The sequence below is a fragment of the Heteronotia binoei genome, chromosome 1 (assembly GCF_032191835.1).
Source record: "Heteronotia binoei isolate CCM8104 ecotype False Entrance Well chromosome 1, APGP_CSIRO_Hbin_v1, whole genome shotgun sequence".
NCBI lineage: Eukaryota > Metazoa > Chordata > Lepidosauria > Squamata > Gekkonidae > Heteronotia > Heteronotia binoei.
The window spans coordinates 205,553,549-205,566,462 of record NC_083223.1 but is presented as its reverse complement, the minus strand read 5'-3'; the positions used below and the strand labels follow the sequence as shown (position 1 = coordinate 205,566,462).

At 39.8% G+C, this 12,914-nt stretch overlaps 1 protein-coding gene across 1 annotated transcript in view; it reads left to right on the top strand.

Moving 5' to 3' along the window:
* Positions 1–11,441, top strand: part of SMYD2 (SET and MYND domain containing 2) — a 70,810-nt gene extending 59,369 nt beyond the window's left edge. Inside the window, exons 8-12 of the mRNA XM_060246868.1 lie at positions 1,902–2,012; positions 3,489–3,609; positions 5,268–5,442; positions 8,308–8,416; positions 10,673–11,441. Of these exons, the coding sequence (XP_060102851.1) occupies positions 1,902–2,012; positions 3,489–3,609; positions 5,268–5,442; positions 8,308–8,416; positions 10,673–10,753 (597 nt within the window). The 3' untranslated portion in view covers positions 10,754–11,441. The remainder of the gene's footprint in view (positions 1–1,901; positions 2,013–3,488; positions 3,610–5,267; positions 5,443–8,307; positions 8,417–10,672) is intronic.
* Positions 11,442–12,914: the final 1,473 nt, after the last annotated feature.

The following is a 12,914-nucleotide window of genomic DNA, read 5'->3' as shown; positions in this document are numbered from 1 at the left end:
AACTTCTGGAAGGGAGTGCCTAGCATGTAATCAGAGCATAGCTGTAGTAACAGAATTTCCTTACAAAACAGTGGCATGGCCTTTGCCTCCACCTTCTGGTTCAATATAGTTATTACATAAGAAATCTGTCACAATTGCACACTCCGCGTGCGTATGTGTGTTTCAAATCGGCTTCCATTTTTTGTGCCTGGAGAAAAGCAATTGAGATGCACTTGCTGTCGAATAAAAACAAGCAACATCTAACTAAAATCAACTTGCCTTGGGCATGTTGAAAGAAGGTGAAGGACATGACAAAAACAAGAGCAGACTGAATGGAAACTGTACAGTGCTGGTAGAGCAAATGTGCATTTGCTTTTCAATCCAGGCTGATTTTAGTTTTATATTTAAGTAAAAATTCTGAAAATGAGGATTAATCATAAAGAACTAGAACTCCCCAGCACTTTTAAACATTTGTATCAAAATACACAGAGAGGATATCTCTGTGTGTTTTGGAAGAGGAAAAAAGTATGTGTATGTATGATTTTTTAAAAATTCTTCTGTGAAAACGACATTTTCCTTGCCAGAGCAAGCTTGGCAGCTGTTTACCCTGTGGAATAACTACAGTTAAATCAACAAATGTGTATGAAATGCTTGTGTCTCTGTTGCCACACACAATCTTCTAGCACCAAGTCTGTGCCCAATATTATCTATTGACATATATAAAAGCATTTAACCACAACACAACTGTCTTTTTTAAAAAAACCACCCGTTTCTTGTTTTAGAACACAATGAAATTATCAGGAATTTTTTTTAGAATAACATACTGCTTTTCCAACTGAGATGCAGGAGTTTGTCACTCTTCTCTATTTATGCATAGTGATAGTGTTTTTTCAGAACATACTAATAAAAATATTTTACAAAACTGTTTCTAGAAATAAAAATGTTTCTTTTATTCTTTATTTCACATGTTGTATGAGTACAAGCATGCTTACAATATTTTGCATATTTTTTCATACTGGGATCTAATTGGTCTCTTTAGTTTCTTGAATGTCACTCACATATAAGCCTGCACTCTTCTAATTTGCAACTTTTTTATTCCTTCCTTGCCTTCAATTGGAAAACAATTGTCTTCTATTCCTAAAAGACAGAAATATGGTTCTTTTTGTGAATTTTTGAAAAAGTTCCAGTATCTGATTTGTCATTTCCCTAGGCTTTGGTCCAGATGTAGTCCATGCCAAAACGCTGTAATGTTGGTACCAGCACCTTTGAGAATAAGGAGTATTGTGGGAGGATTTCTTGCATAGACAGGTTCAGATGAGGACATTCTTTTGTGTCTAATATTAAATATAAATAGCCTGAAAATTGACAGTTTCATGCTGCATTGCTTCACTGAAATCCACCCACTTTGGAATTCTCACTGACTTTAATAGATCTTTAATATACCTTTTTAGAGTATTGATGATGATATAGAATTCTTTCTCTATATCCATTCCAGATTGATATGTTAGGGGGGAAATCTTAGATTCAGTTGGGAATAGAAATACTTTCTTAAATCAAGTTGTCCTTGTAGGATTATTACTGTAGAATGTTAGGGATAGCCTCAACAAGAGAATGATCAGGTGTCTTGGTGACCTTAAAACTTAACCTGTGGCACAGCTTACTAGGCTTTGGCTTGAAATGCATGTTCTTCATCAGTGACAACACTCTGTTACACAGGTTGTGAACCTCCTTTGTATTTCTTTTGAGGAGATTCACTTTCTTTCACCAGTGCTTAACAAAAGCCAATCTGTCTACATCAGTTCCTGGGATACAGATTTCTAGGATGTAATAACAAGATTGATTGTGTGTCAGACACTTTGTGTATTTGAAGGTTTTTGTGGCTAATCTGTGTTTTAATAAAACGTTTAATCTTTCTTCTCTAGATTTTTACCAGTTACATTGACTTGTTGTATCCCACAGAAGACAGAAATGATCGGTTAAGAGACTCCTATTTCTTTACTTGTGATTGTAGAGAATGCATTACTAAAGAAAAGGTAATCTTGTCTAATACTTGACTTGTATACATTGTTACTTAGGCTTGTATTAATCTGCCTGCAACAATTCCATGTATTCTTCATCTTATTTTCTTTCTCATCATTTATTAATGCTTTGAGCTTTTTTTTGGAAAAGGGTTAAAATAAAATAATATAATGTTGATATCGTGCCTATAATAAGAACAGTTATGTCACATAAAGAACCGATTTCTAATTTCCACTTGTACAGCGAGTCGAAGTGATTTATCCAAAGATAGCCATTATGTCTGTGACTGAGCTGAGATTTGAATACAGGTTCTGGTTAGCCACATATTTCCTACCATCCTTATTTAGGTTTTATGGCCTCTTCTTTCATTTTCTAAGAAAGAACTATATCCTTTTGCTGAAGACAACCACTGTGTTAAAAGTAATAAAGGACTCTGTGTCCATGTGTAAACGGGCAGTTGTGGGTAGAAATGCCATTCCTCCAGTGAGGGCAGGGATGCCTTACCTGTTTTAATGTTCCTGCTGCCACTCTAAGAGGGCACAATATGAAATGGTTTCTGAGCCTGTGGTGTGACATTACTTCCCGGGGGGAGTGAAGCCATGGCTCTCTAGCAACTCTGGTAAAATTGTAGGATTTTTGGTGATTCCTAGAGAAGACTGATGTCCCTTTTGGGAGAGCCAAGTTTTCCCCATAAGTGATATCACACTATCATTGATGGTTTCCTGCGCCTCCTGAGATCTCCTGTTTGTTGTGATACAGTGTGGCAGGAGGCAGAGAGTATGTAGGTCCCAAGCAATTTAGGGCTTTTACGAGTTGGTGTCAGCACCTTGATTGTGCCTGGAAGACCATGGGAGGATGGATGTGCAAATGGATCACTAGCATCCAATTCTTTTAGGAACTCCTGTCTGTCAGGAAATAGGAAGGTACATTCTGCTGTTTTGTGTAAGAGCTTTTTAATACTCTAACTTCAAGATTATGAATTCATTAATTAATGACAGAATTGGTGAAGAAGTTGGTGAGCTTCAGGCATTATGGAACAGTCTTTCAGACAGTATGAATCTGGGGAAAGGGCACTGGTTTGACATAGCAGGCTGTTGCTCAGTTCTGTGCAACCTGTTTTTTGTTTCCAATTGACAAGGTTTGCAAAAGTGACTGGAAATTGCAGTTTTCTCTGTCCCTTCTGAGCTCTGCACTTGCATTTGGTCTGTTTAGCACAATATTGAAGAGTCTTGTGGAAGGGCTTTTGTGCACCCGTAACAATTATCCAGTTTTTAAAATAACCTTAGACTGTACTTTTAAATACTATTTTAGTGAAAATGTGGGAGAGAATGGAGTCAGATTACAAGCTTGCCCCCCCAATTCTTCTAAAAAATTATGTTTCTTTATAAAGCTCCCTAATTTTTTCTAGCTATTGCCAGATTTTCCATGGATCTGCTTTTTGTGTTAGAGCTGGAACAGCTCTTCTAACTCTCTCGTAACTCTTCCCCCAGGACAAAGATAAACTCGAAATCCGTAAGCTGAATGAGCCTCCATCAGCAGAAGCTGTGCGAGATATGATCAAATATGCCAGAAATGTGATTGAAGAATTCAGGAGGGCCAAACACTACAAATATATCCTTTGGTGCTCTCTCTTCTCTGTCTCTCCATAAAATAGAACTTTACATTCAATTTAGGAGCCTCATTTTTGTTGAGGGGTGTCCAAAAATGAATTTCCAGTGCTGTTTCCAGGATTCTCCCTCCCCTTCCCTGTTGTGTGCTCTTTTTGTAGGGAACTGTTTTCATGTGTATAAAGCTGTAGCCAATATGTTCCCTTTGGAACTGCTTAGCATAGGGGCAAAGCATGTAGAAATTCATTTTCAACTGACTTCTTGAACATGTATTTCTTTATATGCTGCTGATTAAACAAAGAACAAATGACTGGGCTACAAAAACTCTGCATTCCAAGAGGGAAACAAGCCTCATTGATTTAACGCATCTTTGAACATTCAAGTGAGATAATCTGTTTCAGTCAGTCTTCAAGATATTTGTTACATTACCTAGTTACTAACTTCCATAAAACCAGAAAACTTCAGTCAATAAAGAGTTTCTGACCACATGCTCTGGAATTGTCCCATGGATTTTTGTATGTGCACTCCCTTTTTCAGCGGGGTTTAAACCCCAAGTACATTGACCTTTGCTGGCTCAGGCTTCTCTGGTGCCATGTATTTATAATGTACTTTTTCACCATAAAAACCTTAAAGGGGTTGAGTACAAATAAAATATAATAAAACAGAGAAGAAATGAATGTTATAAACCAGTTTTTGTCCCCATTTGGGAGGAGAGTAGTGCATAAATGAAGTAAAATAAATAGGTAGTGTTTGCTAAAGAAATAAACCATTGTAGACTTCCTCTTAATTTTTCTACAGTGTTGTATGACAACAACAAAAAAAATCTTGATATTTTCAATGTCAAATATTTGTTGTCAGTCTAATCTTTCTAGATTAGATTAAGGGTCTAGTTTGCCCTGCTTTTTGTTTTCAAGAATATTAGGTGCTTTTGGAAAGCCCCACAGCAGGTTTCAGTCAAGCTTTCTGGAAACTATTTCTGGAAGGGATTTTTGCTGCCCTCTGTTTTCCTCTGTATTTCTCTCCACCCTCCTCCAGAAATCACATGATTGAAGATTAGGAGCATTCCAGATCACTATGAAGTGCAGCATGGAGGGACTACAGAAGAAAGCAAATAGTCACAAATCCACCTTTTTCTCCCTCTTATGCAAGCTTTCCTTCTGTTTACGGTATTTGCTCTGTTGACAGAAGAGAGGGGCCATTTGTTGCAGGTCCCTCCTTTTTGTTGCAGGTCCCTGTGAAATAGACTTGTTCTGGATGGCTCCAAAACCTCATCAGGAGTTTTTTGGGATGGGTGAATGCATGCTGGGGAGTGTAGAAGAATGTGGAAGGCAACAAAAGTCCCTTCTGCTAAAACTGTTGGCATTCACAGAAGTCTTGGCTTTAACCCTTAGTTACCAGCATCTAGTTTTAGAGGTACACGGCCTCTGAACAGGGTGAAACTGTGGGGCGTCATGGCTAATAGTATCACACTCACTTTATTCCAGAAACCAGAGACAAAAAATGATGATAGGTTGTGTGTGTGTGTGTGTGGAATATGTATTTTGAAGGGTGGGGGGAGGTGCATATAAAGGTTGCCCTTTTAAGGAACAGGTACAAAGTCTGTAATCATTAAGCGGTTGTTACTTGTGGTCCTGTCTGAATATTCCTTGACTCCTGATTTACCCCCAACTGAACTGCTGGAGGTTTGTGAGCGTAGCCTGGACAAGATGGGCTGTGTGTTTGAAGAGAGTAATGTGTACATGCTGCACATGATGTATCAGGCCATGGGAGTCTGTCTCTACATGCAAGACTGGGAAGGTGCTTTACGCTATGGACAGAAGATTATTAAACCATACAGGTAAAGTACGATTACAGAGAAAGTTAGGAACAGTATGGTAAGCAGAAGTACCTGCAATGCATCTTTGGGTTTAATCAAATAATGGGATCTCATTAGGTAGTGCTTCTTCCTATAGGCCAGCACTGTGCAGAAATGACAGTATCTAAAAGAATGCAAACCTGTTTATCTCACAATAGACTGATTGATTTACTTGTTCAGGAATAGGGCTGCCATTTGAGTAAGAGCCAATTTAATAGATTAATCATATTGGTTGTAATTAATTGCATACTTTTGCATATGAACGAAGCAATGGTTTTTGAAGAAAAGCATTTAATTTTATGTGATCTATGTATGTATTGTTTTTGGCAGCATTAGTGATCTCTCTCTTCCCTGAGAAAAAGTGAATAAAACCCAGTAACATGTTGTCTGTTAAGGGGTGTCACAATTTTCTTTAGAGCTTAATGCAACCGAAGTTGACCCAAGAAAATCAGCAAAGTAGTGTGGACGAAGCTTGCCTACAATTTGCCATATCCTTATGTGACAGTTTCCAGTGGCATTGGTAATAAATTTCTGATGATTATCATTGTGTGAGCAAGCCTTGGTGAGGGAATTTCTGTATAAATTCAACACAATGGAGTTGGACTTCTAGAAAAATCTCTCCTTAGATCTGTCTCCAAATATTTGTTCTGTCATTAGAGTGGGGTTTTTTTTGCCTTTGACTTCCACATCTGTTGCTCTTCTTCTTTGCCAGTCAGCTCAGAAGCCATGTATCAGTCAGTCAGTCAGTCAATTAGTCAGTCTCTCTCATATTTGATTTTCTTTATCCTACCCTTCCTTTAAGGAGCTCACCCCCACCCCCTTATTTTCACATCCAAGATGACAGGGAACTGGTCCAAGATCACCCAATGAGCTTTATGGGTGAGTGACGTTTTGAACACCGTTCTAGTAAGGCATTCTAACCACAGTTCTGCAAGTAGCCACAAACACTTGGTTTCTCTGACTTCAGCTGGCTTAGCTTCTGTGAAGTCATGAGTGGTTAGCAATCTTGGTTAGCTGTTATCAAGGCAGGGGGCAGAAAACTGAATGTTAAAGGGGGGCTAGGGAGATTTTCATGAGCAATTTTTCTTCAAGTAATTACAAGTGAACTATTTGCTAAGTAAGTATCCCTGTATCGGCTTTCAGGTTGGTTGAATGGCTTTCAGCAGAAACAGATGTTAGCTACTTCCAGTAGGCTTGACTAGTTTACCACTTTGTTTTTTTTCACAGCTGCCTTACTTGCAGCTCCATAAAAGCCCACTTCTTTTGGCTAAGTGGTAGTAATGGTGTCCTCCTAATTTCTCCAGTCTTCCATCTTGACAAGGGAGGGCCACTTTCTAGTTCCTCCCTTTTACCTTAAGTCACAAAAAGCTTAATGATTCTCCCCCTTTCCATACATAGCATCATAGTGCTAGGACTCTTATGCAGCTGGCCTCAAGTGAAACCAAATACTACAGCAAATGAGCATTTGTGTAATTTGTGATTTTTCTGAATTGAGCTTTCCTGGTCACAGAAAATCTGTGTTTTGTGTGTCATCAAGTTGCTTCTGACTTATGGCAACCCTATGATTTAATGACCTTCCAAACATCCTATTTGTTAACAGCCATTGTCAGGTCTTACAAACTGAAAGTTGTGGCTTCCTTTATTGAATCAATCCACTTCATATTGGGTCTTCCTCTTTCTTGCTGTCTTCAACTTTTCCTAGCATTATTGCCATTTACAGGGACTCTTGTCATCTCATAAAGTGATCTATATAATAGCCCCAGGTTAGTCACTTTAGCTTCTAAGGAGAGTTCTTGCTTGATTTGATTTAGAACCCCACTTATTTGTCTTTTTGGTGGTGCATGGTCTCTGTAAAATTCTTCTCCAACAACATATTTCAAATGTGTTTTAATATAGTCAGCAGCACCTGTGAGCTCCCTGATGTCTTTTGCCTCCATGCTTGTACCTAGAATGTGAAAATTTAGGGCATAGCTGAATGGCAGAACACATGCTTGCCATCGTAGGGACTGAGTTTCAGTCTTCGGCATTTCCAGCTGTATGTGTGTTGGACTTTGTTCTGTCTGTGATGGTGGAGAGCTACTGTTACTAGAGAGACAAGTGACTTGATTTGGTGTAAGGCAACTCCTTATATGCTCCCCTTCAATTTTGCCTTTAGAGAAAGGGTATGTTGCTATTTTTGCAGACTCTGTGTTTTGAGCCATTTTAGCTATAAAAGGTACAATTTGCAGCCCTTTGGTAAGGCTGTTCAACACTATAAAGCCTGTGCAGAAAAAGCACATCTGTCAGCAGTGTAACTCAAAATATTGTGTAGCTACACTGGATACACTATGCTTGAACATGGGCCAGTTGTGAGGCTTTTTGGCAAACCATCATCTTGGGGCATGATTTTCTCTCCTCTCTGGAGAGGCATGCTTCCACTCCCTTTGAACTGGATGCCAGCATGAAGTCATAGATCAGCTGGCAGGGAGTGGTGATAGGCAAAATACAACAGCACATTTCCCCCTCCAGGTCCAAATCAGATTTATCACCCCAGTGACTCACCTAGATTCTGTAGGCACAGAGCCCGAAGTTCTAAGCTGGTAGCCTAGCTTGCTGCCACTGCTTCAGCTGGATTAATGACCAGAATGTCAGCCGAAATTCATTGTATGGGATTACTCTGCTGAAGCTCATGGGATGCTGAGTGACAAAGGTCATCTTTGTAAAAATACTGGGAATGATCAAACTACCAGTACATGAAGAGAAGGCAGAGGGGCCTCTTGGCACTGATGACCAGGGGCTTGTGTCAGACCAAGACAGAAGTGCATAACTGAAATTTCAAGCTCTGTTGCCTTTTTCCCTTCCTAACAGTAAACATTACCCTTTGTACTCCCTCAACGTGGCTTCCATGTGGTTGAAGCTTGGAAGACTGTACATGGGCCTGGAAAACAGAGCTGCTGGTGTTAAAGCTCTGACAAAGGTATAATTTTCCTTGTAGACTATCTGTGTCAGTTGTTGGGTCTTTAAGGGCACCTGTGTAGACCTTTGGCTTTATTGTTATCCTCTGTTTCTTCATTTATGTTTTAGGCAGTTGCTCTTGTTGAAGTAGAAGAGTTTCAAGCTCTCTTCCCCATACTCAACATGGTGATTGTAGAATTCTGAATCTAGGCATGGTCCCCTTGCACCTGCTTTGATTCTTTTTACCCGTTCTGCATCGCCTTCTATTAAGGTGGCAGCAAGCAGCAGTTTGGTTTAATTCATACATATGGTTTTCCCAACAGGATCCCTTACTGAAAAGTCACCCTCAGTTTCTGTGGTCTGTGTACAATCAAGAGCTGTTCAGAAACTGAATGTTCTTGGCTCTTGTGGAAGCTGGCATATGGCACCAAGCAGATTGCATTTCAGTAGCTAACTTGAATGTTAGTGCATATGGTAGTCAAAATATTTTTTTTCTGTAGCTGGAAAAACCCTGTGGCAAGCTTTGGATTGGTAAGCTTTGGCAAATTGGGGGTTTTATTTCATACTGAAAGACACAAGAAAAGGGTGGTAACTTATACATGACACTTGTTTTGCATAGCATCTAAATGCCAGTTGAGCTATATTTATTAATGGCCAGGGTAGCCAGGCCATGGCAGTGAGTGTTAATCAGTGCTTGAGACAAATATTTTTTAAAAGCTGCATTTCCTACACCATGATTCAAAATACAGCCAGAACATGACGAGTGTTATCATCAGCAGAAAAACAAAACATATAAACTGTATATCATGCCATCATTTTCATTTGTTAAAAGTGACCTTTTTTTAGCAGGAACTCCTTTGCATATTAGGCCACACCTCCCTGATGTATCCAATCCTCCTGGAGGTTACAGTAGGCCCTGTACTGTGAGCCCCGTAAGCTATTGTAGGATTGGCTACATCAGGGGTGTGTGGCCTAATATGCAAAGGAGTTCCTGCTACAAAAAAAGCCCTGGTTAAAACCATATCCCCAAGTTGGGATTATTTTTGTAAACACATTCTTTGGCTGATCCTTTTGGAACTGTTTGGGATTTCACCATCTTCAGTGATTTGGTGACATCCACAATCCTGACTACTACTCTGCTGTCTCCAGACCAGACACATAGGTTAAATAACACCAACTCCTTGGGCAACTCCATGTTGAAAATGTTTGTGTTTTCCCACCCTCTGCATTTTGTTCTTTAATCAGTTATTGGTTCATAAGTAGACATCTCTTGTCTGCCTATCCCATGGCAGCTCAGTTGATTCAGGAGCCTTTGATGAAGAACTTCGTCAAAGGCTTTTGGAATGTCTGAGTATGCAAAGAATTCCAAAAGTCTGATGATATGAAGGTTCCCTTTGAAGAAGTCATGCTGATTTTTTTTGTTCTTTCCACCAAACAGCCATTCTCTTCTGAGTAAGACATACTGACTTGTAGAAGATGGCTGTTCTCACACATTGTAAGGCTTTTTCTTGAGAGAAGCCTTGATCCTGCTCCTTTCATGATAGCAACTCCTATTAACTTCTAATTTGTGGCTTCATCAGCTGAAAGGATCAATGTGACAATTTGTGTAGACCATTAATACCTTTCATGTTTACATCTAAGAAAGTTAACTTTATTACAAATCTTTCACAAACCAGTCCTGCTGGAGTTCAAAAATGAAATGTAACCCAAGTGAGCCACTGAAACTCCTGTTAAGTGGGACAAGGACCTTCATACTGCTTGTCTGTGACTTGCTGGGATGCATAGCATCCAAACCTTTGCTGCCTTTCCCAGCATCTCTGGGTCTTTCGGTAGGTAAACACTGGCTCAAGAAGCCCCCAGCAGAGGGCAATGCAGAGGCAGTGGTAGCTGTATGGTTGTGTTCATTCAAGATATGGATGGCACATTCCCTGCTCCTGCTCATCACCCAAATTCTCTGAATACCATCAGGCCCAAACTGGTATCAGAACTGTTCTGTCTTACAGTGATAATCTGTTAAGTTTGGATAGAAAGGTACATACAATGTCCTTTAACTTTTTGCTTTCAAAAAGGGCTTGGGTTTGCTGATCTCTTAGGATCAAAGGTGCTGTGTATATAAGAAAGTTTGATATTTGCAATCAAATGAGCTGCTTTTTCTTCAATTGGATACATTTAAGGGGACAAAACCCAGTCAGAGGTTTCTGACTCTTTGGGGTCCCTGAAGAGAACATTTCATAAACCAAGGCTGTTTGAATCAATTGTATTTTTTTTCTTTTTTCAGGCAATTGCTATCATGGAGATAGCACATGGGAAAGATCATCCATACGTTATAGAGATCAAAAAGGAATTAGAGGCCCACTGAGTCTTTGAATCTATGCAATCCTTCAACCTTTCCTTTAAAAGCCCTGCTATGGAAGCATCAGGAGTGCTTTGAAAACTGACATGGGATGAAAGCTTTTCTGTAAAATAATTGGAATGACAAACATGTGGTGCACACAGGCCTTGCCTCTTGCATTCTCAGAGATTTGCGAAGTTACTTGAGCCTTGACAAATTAATTTTTGAATGCTTTTTTTTAAAAAAAGAAAATGCCACGTTTCATACAGTTAATGCCTTTGATCACGTGTCAAGCTGACCAGTGTTTATTCCTCACAGATTTTAATGTATTGTTTATCTTAGTCATGCAAAGCAGCTAATTAAATTGGGACAACCTTACTGCAGTCTGCTTGCTTGTTTGCCTCTTAACTGAGAGCTATTGTGAAATTGCTTTTAGCTCCCAGCAAAGTAGGACCTCTGCCCTATTAGTTTTTTTAAAAAAATAACTTTTGTGTGTGGTCACTTGTAAACTCTCATGCCAACATGTGGTATGAACTTTGCTCTTGCTTACAGTATGCATCTCCGGTGTCAAAACTCAGACTGATTGTCCAATTTATGCTAACAGTGTGTCTGCAAGGATGGTGATAGTGCAACTTCTTACCCCATGTATGGAATGTCTCTGCATGTTTCTAGTGTGTTTATGAACCTACAGGAATAAAAAGAAATGCAGGATTGAGAGACTTTTGTCCCACAAGGGAATGCTCACATGTTCACCATCTTAAGTGATAGCACTACAACTGGTCCCTGTTCATCAGAAAAAGTTGACAGACTACTTATATACATGCTTCAGCTGCTGTGCAAAAAACAGTGCAAAGGAGAAAAGACTTATAGGTTCTAGCTGTGTAGATTTTCATGTTTGTACTGAAATCTTTCTTAGGAGGCACATACCCATACCATAGCTCCATCTGTTTAGAAAACTGAAATACCTCATACCGGATCTTGGATTTTCAGTGTTACTAAATACACATTGGAACTTTATATGAAAAGGATGCTTCAGAATTAAATAAAGAAATGCTGACCAGCTAGCATTGTGCAGAAAAGCCATCTGTGTGTATTGGCTATAGATAATTGAGAAAAATACCAGTTTTTTTCTCTAAAGAGATGGTTGTGGAAGTGAGTTTCTCCATATGTGCGGGAAGGTATCATCATTAAGTTTCCTACTTGCTCCATAAATAAAGCATTAGGGCACCACTGCCCAGAGGCAGATGCCAATCTGAGATCTGTTCTACTCCTACCTGAGGATAGCACCAGCACTCTAAAGCAGGGGTCCCCAACCCCTGGTTCGTAGCCTGTTAGCAACCAGGCCATGGAGTGAGGCAGAGACCTTCACCTACTCCTCATTTAAAGATCTCCATGGGGGGCAGGGACAAGGTGTGGGTGTGGGGGCAGCAAGAAAACCCCACCGGTCCGTGGAAAAATGGTCTTTCACAAAACCGGTCGCTGGTGCCAAAAAGGTTGGGGGACAGAAAGAAAAGGTTTCTCTGAAAAAAGTTCCACAAGGCCTCAGCTGTATCCATCATGGTTAGATCTGTCACCTCTTTCTCTTGAACCACAGTTCTGGGGACAGAGGAGCTCCTACAAGATCCCAGTTCCGGTTGAAACAGATCTTCTAAAGATCAAAAGAGCTTCTGCATTCTAAATAAACCGTAGTTTAGATGCCATGCCATTCTCTGCATGTGTAATGGCAGCAGCTACAGTAATCCAGAAGATCATATGGGGTAAATATTGGAAGGTGGATCTCATTATGAAGACTAATATCAAGTCTACTCTTTTCAGTGGGGAAAAGCTCTATGTTCAGACTAAGGAGAAGCTGACTATCATTTTCATCTAGGAAAGTGGGCCCTAAATCCAGCAGACCAGTTTCAAGCGCCTTTTGTTTCATTTCACCACAGAAAGTATAGGGACTCAAGGTTCTCCAAAACTTATTGAATCCAACAAACAGCTAAGGCTTTTCTACCTTCCTTCAGACAGATTTCCCCTGTCTCCTAGATCCAGAACAAACAACTGACATCTACTAATGCTCCATTCCATTAACCATAACCTGCAGATCCAGACAACAGAGCTGGTGCTGGAGAAAGAGAGAAATAGGAGAGAGAAAGAAAGAATTTTTGGGACTTACTGTACCTTGTTTGTCATGCCCAAGAAAACT